General features: G+C 38.7%; 1 protein-coding gene across 2 annotated transcripts in view; it reads left to right on the top strand.

Moving 5' to 3' along the window:
• The window catches only part of tll1 (tolloid-like 1), a 396,079-nt gene that overhangs the window by 150,422 nt on the left and 228,436 nt on the right, over nucleotides 1-17,221 (top strand). For both annotated transcript variants that reach the window (XM_073043080.1, XM_073043082.1), the window contains exons 4-5: nucleotides 5,574-5,654; nucleotides 9,282-9,434. In XM_073043080.1, coding sequence (XP_072899181.1) covers nucleotides 5,574-5,654; nucleotides 9,282-9,434 — 234 coding nt within the window. The remainder of the gene's footprint in view (nucleotides 1-5,573; nucleotides 5,655-9,281; nucleotides 9,435-17,221) is intronic.

Here is a 17,221-nt window from a genome sequence, read left to right as displayed (position 1 = left end):
ATACTGACTATAAAATAATAGCAAAAAATTTATCTAATAGATTATCTAAATACTTACCAAAAATAATATATATGGATCAAACAGGATTTATCAAAAATAGACATTCGGCAGATAATGTAACTCGGTTACTTAGCATAATTCATTTGGCACAAAAGAGGGAGGAAATGAGTGTGGCAGTTACCTTAGATGCAGAAAAAGCATTTGATAGATTGGAATGGGATTTTTTATTTTTGGAAAAATATGGATTAGGAGTATCTTTTATAAAATGGATTAAAACCATAAATACTAATCCCAAAGCTAAAGTAGTGACAAATGGTCAAATTTCAACATCATTTCAGTTAACAAAGTCAACTAGACAAGGTTGTCCATTATCACCTGCTTTATTTGTGTTGGTGATAGAACCATTAGCTGAATTAATTAGAACGGAACCAGATATTATTGGTTTCAGAGTTAACCAGGAAGAATATAAGATTAATTTATTTGCTGACGATGTTTTGCTTTATTTAACAAACCCATTGTATTTGCTGTGTAAATTTTTTTTTTAAATTTTTTTATTAGTTTTTCAAAACATTTTACAAAATTAAAAACCCCAAATCCCAATGAGGAGCATTAATACAGTGCAAGATTAAGCATACAATAACAATATGCTACAAAGGAAGAGAATTTAACAAAAAAGCACCTAAATTAAAGACAAGTGAGCTTAGTGTCCTCCCCAAGCCCCACAACACAAGAAAAAAACAACAACTCCAGACCAGCCACCACACAATATAAAGAGTATAAGTTCAGACAGTCAAACTCCCAGACTGTGAATACACTTAGCAACAGAGGATAATAATGCCTACTACCAGAAAAAAGGGGAGCTGAAAGCAAGGGACTGAAAAGAAGAGAAAAAAAAAGAAAAAAAAACCCTAGTCAAGAGGAAGGTTATGAAAGGACTCGATAAAAGGTCCCCAGACCTTATGGAACTTTAGATCCGAATTGAGAACTGAATAATGAATTTTTTCGAGGTCCAAGCAGGCCATAATGTCGTTAAGCCATTGCGCATGAGTGGGCGGGGCAACATCTCTCCATCTAAGGAGGATCAAGCGTCTCGCCAGGAGAGAGGCAAAGGATAGTATTCGGCATTTGGTCGGACCCAGACATAAATCTGTCTCGCCCCAAAAACCGAACAGAGCAATTAAGGGGTTAGGTTCGAGGTGCTGATTCAGAATACCGGATAATGTAGTGAAGACATCTTTCCAGAATTTCTCCAAGCTAGGACAGAACCAGTACATATGGATGAGAGAGGCCACGCCCCTCTTGCATTTATCACAGAGCGGACTAATGCCAGGGTAGAATCGAGATAGTTTAGATTTAGACATATGGGCTCTATGAACAATCTTAAACTGTAAAAGGCAATGGCGAGCACAAAGGGAAGTTGAGTTAACCGATTTGAGAACTGAGTCCCAGCTCTCCTCGGATAAGGAGATATTTAAATCCTGCTCCCAGGCCATTTTATTCGCTGTGTAAATTATCTTCTAGATTTGGAAGAATATGGGAAAATATCAGGCTACAAAATAAATTGGGATAAAAGTGAAATTCTACCCCTTACTAAAGGAGATTATAATCAATATCGACTAATAACTCAATTTAGATGGCCGATAAATAGTATAAAATATTTAGGTGTAAGAGTTGATAATGATATAAAGAATTTAGATAAATTATTTACCATTATTGAAAAAAATTCAAGAAGATCTTTTTAAATGGATGACATTACCAATAACAGTAGGCAGAGTAAATGCTGTAAAATTGAATATATTCCCTAGATTTCAATATTTATTCCAAACACTACCAATTCAATTACTGCAGAAGTTTTTTCAAGAGTTAAATAAATGTGTGAGGAGAAAGGTAAGATGTCAAGAATATCGTTGGAAAAATTGACATGGAAATTTGACCTAGGAGGGTTACAACTTCCAAACTTTAAGAATTATTATAAAGCAAATCAACTTAGATTTATTGCATCTTTTTTTGATGAAGATAAACCAGCATGGATTAGAATAGAATTAGATAAAATAAGAGAAAATATACCAGAAGATTTTATGTATAAGTGGGAATCTAAATGGATACGGGAAAAGAAAGAATCTCCTATATTAAAACATTTGATTGATTTATGGGATAAGATAAATGTTGATGATGAGATAAAGAAATCTTTATTAGCAACGAGACCTTTAATTCAAAATAAACTTATTCCTTTTACAATGGATAATAAACTTTTATACAATTGGTTTCAAAAAGGGATTAGATATATAGGAGATTGTTTTGAAGGAGGTATATTAATGTCATTTGATCAATTAAAGAATAAATACAAAATATCAAACAACACTCTTTTTTGTTATTTCCAATTAAGGGCTTATTTAAGAGACAAACTGGGTTAAACAACGTTATTGCTGAAACCTAATGAAATAGAAACTTTAATTCAAAAAGGAAAAATTAAAATATTTATTTCTTGTATGTATAGTTTGATTCAAAGACAGGCAATTAAACAGGGAATTCATAAGTCAAGACAAAAATGGGAAACTGATTTGAATATTAAAATTGAAGAAACAAGTTGGTCAAGACTATGTCTTGACAGTATGACAAATACAACAAATGTCTGGTTAAGATTAGTGCAATATAATTTTTTACATCAATTATATATTACAGCACAAAAATTAAATTAATTAAACCCAAATATATCTGATCAATGTTTCCGATGTAATCAAGAAATTGGTACTTTTTACACTCTACTTGGTCTTGTTTTAAAATTCAACCTTTTTGGACAAATTTAAGAATTTTATTGGAACAAATTATTGGAACACAACTTCCACATAATCCAACATTATTTTTACTAGGCGATATTGAAGGGACAAAACCGAAATCCAAACTGAATAAATATCAGAAAGAATTCATAAAAATTGCATTGACAGTAGCCAAAAAGGCTATTGCAGTTACTTGGAAATCAGATTCATACTTAAGTATAGATCGTTGGAAGAATGAAATTTTTAGCTGCATTCCACTTGAAAAACTTACTTATAATTTAAGAGATAAATATGAAATATTTCTGAAAATTTGGCGCCCTTATTTACAAAAGATAGGATTAAATATATAGGTGCTCCAAAGATAACATTATTGGTTATCTGGAGAAAGAAATAAATATATATACTAAAGCTATTATTAACTCCATGGAGCATGTGGGGATCTTCTGATATCCAGGCATTCTTTCTTTCTTTTTTCTTCTCTCTTTTTTTCTCTTTCTATAGGGATATGTTAGGAGGGAGGGGGGAAGGGTTGATAATTTTTTTATATAATTTTTTTTCCTTCTGTAACCTATTTGAAAATTCAATTAAAAAATTTTATTTAAAAAAATGGTTCATGCAAACTCGATTTCAAAGTTTAAGCGAAGAATGGTAGGGGTATGGAGAGCCCAGTGCAGGGTGATGGGAGCAGACAGTTTAAATGGTTTTGTGCAGACTAGATGGCCTGAATGGTCTGCTTGTGAGCTGTACTTCTGCATGACTCTAGCCTCTCCAAGTTTTCAGCACTTAACCAGTTGAGAAATTATGCATCATATATCTCAACCAGGACTGCAGAGAGTTAGAAGTTTTGTTGTTGGAATTGTGTGTTAGTGTATCATTGATGAATTGTTATGCTGTTCCCCTGTGCTTTAACTGATGAGCAACTCTACATATCAGATTCGACTACTCCAATTTTCTTTATCTCAGTGGAGGCACAAGTAGACACAGTAGTCCTCAGCACTTGGTATTGATAGACATTGATGATTGGATCTATCATAGTTCCCAGGCCGAATACTTTAACAGCTCTCAGAATCTAGATTCTTTGGCAAAAAACCTGGAATAACAAATTATTATTGTATCAAGTGATGATACAAAGAGAGTAATCAATTGTCAAAAAAGATAGTAAAATGTAAAGAATTAAAGTGCATTCTGATGACAGTAAATGAATATCATAAAATTGTAATTATTTTGATTTTGAAGTCTTTTTTTCTTTAGATCAAGTCGTGTCAATTACATTACATGTGCAGCGTTCAGTGAGTTATGTGTCAGTAATGTTGCTGTTAATTTTTATTTACACTCAATGTGAACTAATTGGAGATGAAGAATGACATTTCATCAGGTTCCATAACAGGTGCACAATTTACACAACAAGTGGAAAAGGAAAAAGCTTATTCTCTTTGGCAAATTACAGTACTCCTTATTGCAGCACAAAATAAAAATTCATATATTCATACCAGGTTGCACAGTAGCATAATGGTTAGCACAACAGTTTACAGTACCAGCAACCCAGGTTCTATTCCCGTCGCTGTCTGTAAGGAGTTTGTACATTCTCCCTGTGACAGTGTGGGTTTCCTCTTGGTGCTCCGGTTTCCTCCCACAGTGCAAAGATGTACCGGTTGGGTAGGTAATAGGTCATTGTAAATTGTCCCATGATTAGGCTGGGATTAAATCAGGGATTGCTGGGCCGTGTGGCTTGAAGGTGCGGAGGGACCTATTCTGTGCTGTATCTCAATAAATAAATATGTACAAATGGGAGAATATGGCATTGAGATCAAGAATGTCTTCTAAGTGTTAAGGCTGTTAGTTAATAATCCAATCAGCCTTTCCAGCTGGAGCATATTATGCTCATGACAGTTTTGGTGTCCTGCTCGAAGTTTATCCTAAAACCAACATCATCACAGATTCCTCCCAGAGCTAATTGACTGAATTAATTGGTTGCCACATTGTTTTACACAACAGCCATAACCATTTAATGATCTACTTTCTTTGAAAGATGTAAAACCAGCTACGTATAGGTCATTCTGTTCTTTCTATTATAAAAATAGTTATTTTTATTTAGGCAGCGATGTCCATAAGTATATCACACTTGCATGTATAGTTTAAATTATTGTTATTCTAATACAATAATTTGATGCTGATGTATTGAGCTCGCTACAGTTTCCACAAATCTTTCTGTATCCAGTTGATTCTGCAGTTAAGACAGTGAAAAAAACTGAATAAAATAATGCTTGCATTTTCAGATTGAAATATCTCAAAGCACTTTTTTCTCAGTAGTTGATGTAACTGATATTTTTGAGCAGACAAATATAGCTGACATTTTATACAAATACTCACAAGCAATAAGATGAATGGGCAGTCAGATTATTTTAGCTGATGTTGACTGAGGGAAAAAACATTGGCTAGGAGACTGGAGTTCCTTGATCTTCTTCAATAGAACCTTTTGTCAGGCGTTTAATATTGACATCTCCTCTAAGGAGGCTATAGCACTTCCTCAGAGCTACTTTGGAGAGTCAACATTGAAGTTCCTGTGCCACTGTGAAATTATAATCTGTTGAACCAGAGGAAAAGCTTTTATTAGCTAAGTTGCACTGTTGCAAGGTTTTCATTTCATTCAAAACTTATTCCATAGACACCTATATTCTTATGAATCTAGACTGTGAGCTTGAATATAATCTCCTTTCTTGAATTATATTAAAGTTATCCTGTGTGCTCAGCTCTGTATCGATCCTAAGCGTTGCTGTCTTTTTTTTATTTTTAAAGGTGGGTCTGGAGAACATAGAATTTCTAAAAAGAAGGGAGCAGTTTTTCAACTTATAGATCGGATACTAAGATTGGGAGCAGGTATGAGTTAACTGTCTTTTCTTTAATGATGTCAATATAATAATTTGCTACTTATTTTAAAGTATTAGATGGAAAATGGATTTAAATTTTTTAGTGCACTGAGACTTTGTTGGTGCAGTGTGAGTACAAAGCCAGAGCCTCGGAGTATCAAGCAATTCGTGAAGTGTAGAGCAGCAGAAGCACAGAATTGTGGGTAAGGAGCTGCCTTCCAGTTGCCATGGGGAGCACCGATAGCCATCAAAATCCATCAACAAGGTGTTGAAAAGGGAGCAAATGTACTGCATGTAACTAAAAGGCAATTATATCGGGTTTCTGACTATGTTTTCTTTGAGTAATATGTAACTCTGTTTTCATGTACAATTACTAAGATGTTTCTTAAATAGAGCTGAGTCTCTGTGCTTTCAGCTGCTGGCATTGCCACACATTGATAATGCTTCACTTCCCAAGATGCCAGTAGGAGGCATTTCAGCTCAACAGACGAAGGATAGCTGCTGGCCGCTGGAGTATGCTCTTTAATTAGTAGGGAGTACCTCCCAATGCATGGCACATGTAAGTCAGCTGATGAATGAGCCTGTCACTGACTTAAAGGTGATTCTTCCCTTGCAATTATTTTTCTTGCTTGGTGTGCTCTTGAAAGACTTTGAATAGCATTCACTGAAGGCAAGGTTCCAAACAGAGGTTAAGGTAAGTACAGTAAATGCTACAGCCACTCAATAGTGTCTGTCGTCTCAGAGGTTCATATCCGTGTGGCTGTAAGCTGTGAGAGGTGGCAAGGTGTTGTTAGAGTGTTTCCTTGAGCAGGGAAGTGTGTAAATTTAATTTGCTGGAAGTAGAATGAAAAGTTATTGTTTCTTCCTTGGAATCTTATTTACAGCTTGTCTATTATGTATCATGGTCTGGTCAATTGATTCGATGGCTTCAACGAACACAATATGAGTTCTGCAAAGATTGTCTCCTTTCTGATTGACAGTAGACTTAACTGGCTTGAAATAAGAGATCTTGCCTGAAATCTGTATGAAATTCTGTGATCCACATAGAGATGCCCACAACATTCAGTTGCATTAGCAACAATGATGAATATGGATTGTCAGTGCAATTTGTTTCACAGAACAAAGTATTTTAACTTTTTGACCATTGTTAACATTAACTGAATAGAATATGTCCAAGGAAAGCAGATTGTGTGCAGAGTTCAAAAATGCTTTAAATGAAGTGTCTTCCTTGTGGAAATTGAAACACATTGCAATAAGACAGATAACTAGAGCAGGGATTAATTCAGTATTGTGTTATGAGTAGCAATTGTGCCTCATCCTGGATCACTGCAGTGTATGGGCTGTGATATGGATAGGGAATGTGAATAGCTTCACATCTGGTGTGAAGGGTATCAGTGACCACATAGAATGCTCGTGGAGAAATTTTCCTTTAATTTCCAAATCTCTGAGAGTAAAGATAGGTTGATACTGAGGAGAATAATCCAGGTCTTATTGTTACTGATGAAGCCTGCCCACGGCTTCTCTTGCTGGTTGAGATTATCATGACCTTAGCCTCCACTTGAGAAGAGTCTACAGCGAGGAACAAATTCACCTGCGGGTCATGTGTCTCAGCCTTTGAGTATGTGTTGGCACATTCCTGTGAGAATTTGAGAGGATATTACTTTTGAAAACTCTCGTGTGGTATTTCTTTTTCATCTATCCATTATTGTATTTTCTGCCCTTGAGTAGAAATTTCCATTTAAAAAATGCTGTCAACAATATAACCATTGAGGCAACCAATGAATGAGTTGCTCAGTAGCTGTTGCAAAAAGCTTTTGCTATTATGAATAAGCATTTCTCGGCTTCCAGCTTGGTACAAGTATCAATTTTAACTGACATTTCGATGGCAAACTCCCCCATCTTAAACAGGGCATGCTTAGTCTAGTGGTGTGTGTATATATATCCATACCCGTTGTCCGTCCCTTCTGATTAGTTAGTGCTCAACCAATCAGGTTCCTGCTGTCTCACCTTGTTTATAATCAAATTCCAGTTCTTACTTAGAGTGAGATCTTGATCTTTGTTAAAACTCTTTTCCTCTAGTTATATTTCAATGGCTTCCTTCACCAGGTTGTGCCATCGAAGTCAATCCTACGGCCATTGCGAATGCAGTGGTCTGCTCCTGCCGATTTCTCTGGATAACCCAAACGGATGCAACTCCTATGCTCTTTGCACGTTTACACCGTGCATCCTGTCTCGCTGTTATACTGTACTCTGCGTTCACAGGGAATCCTGCAAACACCAGCCAACCTGAGTCCCACGTTGCTTTTGATCTGTGTAACATACTGGTTGAGGACTAACCAATCAGGAAGCATGGATGATGAGGGTATATATAGATTAGATTCAACTTTACTGTCGTTGTGCCAAGTACAGATACAAAGCCAAATGAAATGCAGTTAGCATCTAACGAGAAATGTAAAGAATAGTGTTATTTTCAAAATAGCTGCGAATAAAAAGTAAGTGCTACAGCACACAAATATAAAAGTACTGAGACAGTACAATATGGGTGCAACACTGCTTAGCACTGTGATGTGAGGTTCAGCAGGGTCACAGCCTCAGGGAAGAAGCTCTTCCTGTGCCTGCTGGTGTGGAAGGAGAGTAAAAAGTCCATGGTTAGGGTGAGATGCATCCTACCGGATGGGAGGAGAGTAAAAAGTCCATGGTTAGGGTGAGATGCATCCTTGATAATGCTTTTCGCCCTGCCCAGGTAGCGTTTATGGTAAATGTTCTCAATGGTGGGCAATTGGGTGCTGATAATCCACTGGGCAGTTTTCACCTCCCGCTGGAGTGCCTTGCAGTCTGATACGGGACAATTGCCATACCACACTGAGATGCAGTTGGTGAGTATGCTCTCAATGGTACAGCGGTAAAAGTCTGTTGTTATCCTGGGACAGAGGTGAGCTTTCCTGATGCTCCGCGGGAAATAAAGGCACTGTTGCGCCTTTTTGATCACCACAGGACTAGACACTTTCAGGCATCATCCCTGATGAAGATGGCAGAGTTTGTCATTGAAAGGTCAGTTAAAATTGATACCTGTTCCTGGCTGAAAGCCCGATTTAGAGTTTATTCATCATATATGCCAGAAAAGCACTAAATCCATTTTCAGTTTTCCTATTAGTTTGAGAACACTGAGGATTTCAGAAGATAGGCAGTTTGTTCTTAAAATGCCTTGTAAACTGTCTTGATGCCAGCAGAGTGGTGCTTTAAATGAAGTTTAAATGCAAATTGCTTTTTGTTGCTTGTAGTTGAAAATTCCAATTTATACTGGGCTGCTTGAAATTTCTGCTACACAATAGTTACCATTGTTAAGTATAAACGTGATTCTGAGAAAGATACTGATGTGCTGTTTGGAATTTTAACTATAAGTGCACGATGTGCCTGGTCCAGTATTGCAATTTTCACCGAGATTATCTGTAACTTGACTTACTCCTTGTTAAATCACTGTGAATGACGTACTGTAGAACAGGAAGTTTATCACTGTGCAATCCAATTTCAACCAGGTTCTGAAAAATCATTTAACAAATCGTAATTATTGTGCACTTGTTACATTGTGGTTGGAGAATATTCATAACAAAACTGATGAAAAAACAATTAATTCCAGACAGTGATCAAAATACAACCGACATAGAAAAGAATAACTCAGAGAACTTAAGACAGAGTGAAAAGAAAAGGGTTCCCAGAGCTGCAACATCTCGTGCTGAGAGAATTTGGCCCGGGGGTGTTATACCATATGTTATCGGAGGGAACTTCACTGGTAAGAGTTGCTGATGTTTATTTGAAATTAAATTTTTTAATTACTTTTTGTCACATTGCTCTCCCAGATATTGACTTATTGCTATTTACTGTCTTACATTTTCTCTCCCGTATTTTAAATTAAGATTGGGTAAATATTGCTGTATTTACATGGATGTTCTAGAAAGATCCACATTGCCATATAATATATTACTCACTTTATTTTAAAACATCACTGCATTATTTGAAGAACCTACTGAATTACTATTAAGTTAATTCAATTGTAATCTGAAAGGCTCAACAGTGACACCTTTGGCAGGGTAATGAGCTGTTCTGCTGCTGAGAGGACAAAACTTTCCAAATATTTTCTCACTGACATCCAATTACCAACTTTCTGGACCTCTCTCCTACATTCTAATTAATAGCCATACTTTTTTCATAACGTTATAAGGTAACGGTCTGAATTTTTTATTCAGACAATTACTGCTGAAGTTATCAGCTTTTCCGCGTGGCACAGTAGTAATATTAGCATTGCTAGTTTGTAAACCTACACCTGGATTCTATCTGTCTGAACACCTCGATGCACAGAGTTGACTTTTGACTTTAGCTTTGATGGCAGGCCATGTGATTGTAGAGGGTGGTTTGCTCTTTTGGAGGGCACTGGCCTTTGAGCATAGAACAAAGTCCAGGATCTTTTGGTACTACTATAGCCTCTCAAAAGAAATGGCTGCCTTCAGTGTTCTATAATGATGGCATTTTGGTATGTAGTAGGTCCAATATCCTTATCCATTTTTGCGTAGTGATAAAACTGATAATGCTGTTAGCACTTGCGTGTTGGCTACTGATACTACATTTTCAAAAACGATGCTGCCAAAATAAAGTGAGGCATTGTTGGTTACTTTGTAAATCATGCATCAACCTATGCAATGCTGATGAAAGGGAATGGCATTCTCGTCTAGATAGTAGAAGTGCAAGTGTGGCCTAGCTGTCAAGGTGTGGTATGCAGGGTGGCATAGCAGTGAAGCCAGTAGTGCCACTGCCTCACGTTGCAGACACCTAAGCTCAATCCTGAACTTGGTTGCTACTTGTATTGATTTGGCAATTGAGAATTTCTTCTGGATGTTCCAGTTTCCTTCCTTATCTCAAAGTTGTGCAGATGGGTAGGTTTAATTGGCCATTGTAAATTACCCCTAGTATGCATCTGAGTGGTAGAATTTGGAGAGTTTTGAGGAGCAACATACACAAAATGCTGAAGGAACTCAGCAGGCCAAGCAACATTGAAGTAAAGGGTACAGTTGACGTTTCGGGCTGAGATGTCGACTGCACTCTTTGCCTAGATTCTGCCTGGTCTGCTGAGTTCCTCCTGCATTTTGTGTGTGTTTCTTGGATTTACAGCATCTGCAGATTGTGTTTTGTTTGTGATTGGGGGTTTTGAGGAGAATGTGTGGAGAATTTTTTTAAATAAGAAAGAAGCTTACTAAATATTTAGGAGGAAAGGATCTGACAGGGCTCTATAGAATATTACAACGTAACCAAAAGAAAAAAGCTGAAGCATCAATTCAAGGAGACATGAGAAGGGTTTGGTGAGTAGGACTGAGGGAAACCCCAAAGTGCTCCACGTGTATGCAAAGAACAGGATGACTCGAGTGAGGATGGGACTGATCAGGGATTAAATAAGAAATGTGTCCTGAGTATGAGGAGGTAAGGGAAGTCTTTAATGAAAACTTTGCTTCAGAAGTGACTAGTGAGAGGGACATTGACATTTGTGTGTATGGCATAAAACAGGCTGAACATGTTAATATTAAGAAAGAGGATGTGCTGAAACTTTTGAAGAGTATTCAGATGGTTAAGTCCCCAGGGCCAGATAGGATATATCCCAGTTTACTATGGGAAGTGAGGGAGAGTTTGCTGCACCTTTGGTGATAATCATTGCATCCTCACTGGCCGCAGGAGAAGTACCAGGTGATTGGAGGGAGGTATATATTCCTTTGTTCAAGAAAGGGAGTAGGGATAACTGGTACTTGTAGACTGTTAAGTCTTACTTCAGTGGTGAGCAAATTATTGGAGAAGATTCTTAGAGGCAGGATTTATGAGCTTTGGTGAAGCATAGTCTGGTTAGGGATAGTCAGCAGAACTGTGAGGGGCAGCTCATGCCTCAGGACTGATTGAATTCTTTGACAATGTAACAAAGCACATTGATAAATGTAGGGCACTGGATGGATTTTAGTAAGGTGTTTAATAAGGTTCTCTCATTCAGAAAGCTAGGTCACATGGTTCCAGGGAAATTTTGCTGTATGGTTTCAAAATTGGCTTGACAATAGAAGGCAGAGAGTGGTAGTACATCGAGCCTATTCTGCCTTGGAGGTCAGTGACCAGTGGTGTTCTGCGACTCCTGCTGTTTGTGATTTTTATAAATGATTTGGATGCGGAAGTGGAAGGGTGGGCTAGTAAGTTTGCAGATGACATGAAAGTTGGTGGAATTTTAGATAGTTTGAATGGTTGTTAAGCTTGCAGTGGGATATTGACAGGATGCATAGCTAGTCTGAGAATTGGCAGATCGAGTTCAGTCTGGAAAAGTGTAAAGTAATTAATCTGAAGGTAGAATACAGGGTTAATGGCAGTGTTCCTAACAATGTAGTGGAGCAGAGGGATCTAGAAGAATACGTCCAGAGACCTCTGAAAATTGCAGTACATCGCATGTTGATAGGATGATTAAGAAGGTGTATGGTGTGTTCACGTTCATTAGTCAGAAGACTGAGTTCAAGAGTCATGAGGTAATGTTGCAGCTTTATAAAGCCCAGATCAGGCCATGTTTGGAATATTGTGATCAGTTGTGGTCACCTCATTATGGAAGCATTAGAGACAATGCAGAGGAGATTTGCCAGGATGTTGCCTGAACTAGAGTGCATGTCTTTGAAGATAGGTTGAGCGAGTTAGGACTTTTCTCTTTAGACTGAAGGAGAATGAGAGCAGACTTGATAGAGGTGTGCAAGACACATAGATAGAGTGGATAGCCAGAGACATTATTCCACCCCCACCCCACCCCCCCATGTGGAAGTGGCTAATACAAAGGGTCATAATTTTAAGGTGATTGGAGGAAAGTATAAGGGGGATGTCAAAACAAAGTGCTTTACACATGGAGTGGTGGGTGCATGGAACACTGCTAGGGTGGAACACTGCTAAGAAGCAAATGCTTTAGGGACATTTCACAAAAAAAGGTTAGCACAATGTTGTGGGCTGAAGAACCTTTACTGTAATGTTCTGTGTCTGTAAATGGATGGTTGATGCTCAGCATGAACTCACTGTTTCTTTGCTTTATCTCCAAATGATTCAATGAGACAGCTGCTCCAAAAATTTAGGATCTGTTTAATAGATGGAAAGTCAACTTGAGTTCCGAAAACTCATTGAAATGTTCATGATCAAGGCCATTGAATCAGCTATTTCCTATTGTTAAGTTGCCATTCAGTTTTCTAATTTCTAGGTTTTACTCTTAAATCCCAGAGTCTCCATTCACTATTTATAGCTGGTATGGTGTGGGAGGATTTGGGACATAGGCCATTTATTTCTGTTACTTCTGAACTTAAATTTCTAATTAAAGAGGGCAAACACATTGTTTCTGGACATTTCAATGAGTAACACAACAAAAATTGAATTTATTTTCTTTGACTGGCTTCAGTTAACATAACGTGTCCACTGAACAAACGTATGATGTAAATTACATCTTTTAGTAGTCTATTTTGATTTTTGTGTGGGAAGAGCAGTTGGTGTATTTATAAATAATTTGAATGTTGGCCATCCTAAGGGATCAGGCCAGTAATAGGAGAATCATCTGGCTGTGTTGAGTGGACAGACTAACTAACGTGATAGACTGATGGCATATCACAGATCACCTGACCTGGTGCTTCAATATCACCTCCCTCAATAAGGAGCCCCTCTACATCCCTAGAAGATTGAAGAAAGCAAGGCTCTCCCCACTAACCCATCTTAACTGCGTTTTACAGGAGCAACACTGAAACATAGAAAACCTACAGCACAATACAGGCCCTCCGACCAACAAAGTTATGCCAAACATGGCCCTACTTAGAAATTACTAGGCTTACCTATAGCCCTCTATTTTACTAAGCTCCATATACCTATTTAAAAGCCTCTTAAAAGACCCTATCTTATCTGCCTCCACCACCGTTGCCGGCAGCCCATTCCACGCACTCACCACTCTGAGTAAAAAAAACTTACCCCAGACATCTCCTCTGTACCTACTCCCCAGCACATTAAACCTGTCCCCTCTTGTGGCAACCATTTTAGCCCTGGGAAAGAGCCTCTGACTATCCACATGATCAATGCCTCTCATCATCTTGTACACCTCTATCAGGTCACCTCTCATCCTCCTTCGTTCCAGGGAGAAAAGGCCGAGTTTACTCAACCTATTCTCATAAGGCAGCTCCCCAATCCAGGAAATATCCTTGTAAATCTCCTCTGCACCCTTTCTATGGCTTCCACATCCTTCCTGTAGTGAGCTGACCAGAACTGAGCACAGTACTCCAAATGGGGTCTGACCAAGAGTCTTACCATTAATACTATATTCTGCCATCATATTTGACCTACCAAAATGAACCACTTCACACTATCTGGGTTGAACTCCACTTCTCAGCCCTGTTTTGCATGTACTAATGTCCCGCTGTAAACTCGGACAGCCCTCCACACTATCCACAACACCTCCAACCTTTGTGTCATCAGCAAACTTACTAAGCCATCCTTCTACTTCCTCATCCAGGTCAATTATAAAAATCACGAAGAGTAATGGTCCCAGAACAGATCCCCGAGGCACACCACTGTTGACCAACCTCCATGCAGAATATGACCCATCTACAACCACTCTTTGCCTTCTGTAGGCAAGCCAGTTCTGGATCCCCAAAGCAATGTCCCCTTGGATCCCATGCCTCCTTACTTTCTCAATAAGCCTTGCATGGGGCACCTTGTCAAATGCCTTGCTGAAATCCATATACGCTACATCTACTGCTCTTCCTTCATCAATGTGTTTAGTCACATCCTCAAAAAATTCAATCAGGTTCGTAAGGCATGACCTGCCCTTGACAAAGCCATGCTGACTATTCCTAATCATATTATACCTCTCCAAATGTTCATAAATCCTGCCTCTCAGAATCTTCTCCATCATCTTACCAACCACTGAGGCAAGACTCACTGGTCTATAATTTCCTGGGCTATCTCTACTCCCTTTCTTGAATAAGGGAACAACATCTGCAACACTCCAATCCTCTGGAACCTCTCCTGTCCCCATTAATGATGCAAAGATCATCGCCGGAGGTTCAGCAATCTCCTCCCTCCCCTCCCACAGTAGCCTGGGGTGCATTTTGTCCAGTCCCAGTGACTTATCCAATTTGATGCTTTCCAAAAGCTCCAGCATTTCCTCTTTCCTAATATCTACATGCTCAAGCTTTTCAGTCTGCTGCAAGTCATCACTACAATCACCAAGACCCTTTTCCATAGTGAATCCTGAAGTAAAGTATTCATTAAGTACCTCTGCTATTTCCTCCAGTTCCATACACACTTTCCCACTGTCACACTTGATAGGTCCTATTCTTTCACGTCTTATCCTCTTGTTCTTCACATACTTGTAGAATGTCTTGGGGTTTTCTTTAATTCTACCCGCTAAGGCCTTCTCATGGCGCCTTCTGGCTCTCCTAAATTCCTTCTTGAGCTCCTTCCTTGTAGCCTTATAAACTTCTAGATCTCTAACATTACCTAGCTCTCTGAACCTTTTGTAAGCTTTTCTTTTCTTCTCGACTAGATTTATTACAGCCTTTATACACCATGGTTCCTGTACCTTACCATAGCTTCCCTGTCTCATTGGAGCCTACCTATACAGAACTCTACACAAATATCCCCTGAATATTTGCCACATTTCTTCTGTACTTTTCCCTGAGAACATCAGTTTCCAATTTAAGCCTCCAATTTCCTACCTGATCACCTCATAATTCCCCTTACTCTAATTAAATGCTTTTCTAACTTGTCTGTTCCTATCTCTCTCCAATGCTATTGTAAAGGAGATAGAATTATGATCACTCTCTCCAAAATGCTCTCCCACTAAGAGACCTGACACCTGACCAGGTTCATTTCCCAATACCAAATCAAGTACAGTCTCTCCTCTTGAAGGCTTATCTACATACTGTGTCAAGAAACCTTCCTGAACACACCTAATAAACTCCAACCCATCTAAACCCTTTGCTCTAGGGAGATGCCAATCGATATTTGGAAAATTAAAATCTCCCAGCATGACAACTCTTATTATTACACCTTTCCGGGATCTGTTTCCCTATCTGTTCCTCGATATCCCTGTTACTATTGGGCAGCCTGTAAAAAAAAAAACACCCAGTAAAGTTATTGACCTTTTCCTGTTCCTAACCTCCACCCACAGAGACTCCGTAGACAATCCCTCCATGGTGTCTACCTTTTCTGCAGCTGTGACACTATCTCTGATCAACAGTGCCACGCCCCCACCTCTTTTGCCTCCCTTCCTGTCCTTTCTGAAGCATCTAAAACCCAGCACTTGAAGTAACCATTCCTGTCCCTGAGCCATTCAAGTCTCTGTAATAGCCACTACATCATATCTCCAAGTACTGATCCATGGTCTAAGCTCATTTGCTTTGTTCACAACACTCCTTGCGTTAAAATAGACACATTTCAAGCCTTTGGTCTGAGCGCGTCTCTTCTCTATCACCTGTCTATCTTTCCTCTCGCACTGTCTACATGCTTTCTCTATTTGCGAGCTAACCTCCTCTTTCCCATTCTCTTCAGTTCCCACCCCCCAACAATTCTTGTTTAACTGCATCTCCATCTGGTATGCGAGCAGTCGAGCATTGGACCAAAAGTCCCTACAAAGGACTGTGAGAACAACTGAGAGGATCATAGGGTCTGTCTACCATCTATCAGGGACATTTATCATTAACAATGCATATTCAAGGATCCTCATTGACTTTCTCCCATCAGGGAATATGCTCTGATGCATAAAGACATGAACAGTCGGGGTGGGAAATAGCTTCTTCACTCAGGACATTGGGCTTCTGAACTCCCTGCTGCTTCGCATTCCAAGTGTCACTGGATAATTTGTACTATTCCCTGCAAAATTTAATTTATGCACTTTATTTTGTCTATGTGCAATTCATTTGTAGATCTAATTTTTACTTCCCTAAGTTATTGTGTGCTATAGGTATGCTACTGTGCTTTACAGCCTGGTCCGAAGAAACATTGGCTTGTTTGTTGCTATACAAGTAGTTAAATGACAATAAACTTGACTCGTTGACAAAATGACTCTGCTATCCAAGCACATGGAATGAAATAAGCATTCAAGAACACAGCAAGATGTGTCCATTGCATAGTAATAATCACTTTATTCAGGATTTAATTGACAGCATTGTTTCATCATCTTTCACTCCATGGGGAATCAAGGGATGGGGATTTAAAGTCAGGCAAGTGGCATAAGGGGTGAAAGATCAGCCATGAATGGTGGTGCAGGTTGGAGGGGCCATGTAGCCTACTCCCCTTTAGAATCAGGATAGGCAACTTGCTTCCTTGTGTCTGCACAAACATTTAGTAAGGCATGATTTTGATATGTTAAAGCCAACAGACAAGTTAGCTTGAAATCCAACCAATAGATGGTGTTTCTGCAGAGTGCCATTCAAATTTACACAAACGCAACCTAGTTGGCCAATGATATTTTGTTAACACAAAGAATTTAGTTTCTTGAATCTAGTTTCCTTATGAACTGTGAACTCAGTTCTTGCTTGCAGTAGA

This window comes from Hemitrygon akajei, chromosome 4 (genome assembly GCF_048418815.1).
Source record: "Hemitrygon akajei chromosome 4, sHemAka1.3, whole genome shotgun sequence".
Lineage (NCBI taxonomy): Eukaryota > Metazoa > Chordata > Chondrichthyes > Myliobatiformes > Dasyatidae > Hemitrygon > Hemitrygon akajei.
Note: the sequence above shows the minus strand (reverse complement) of the source record. Positions and strands in the feature narration are given on the sequence as shown.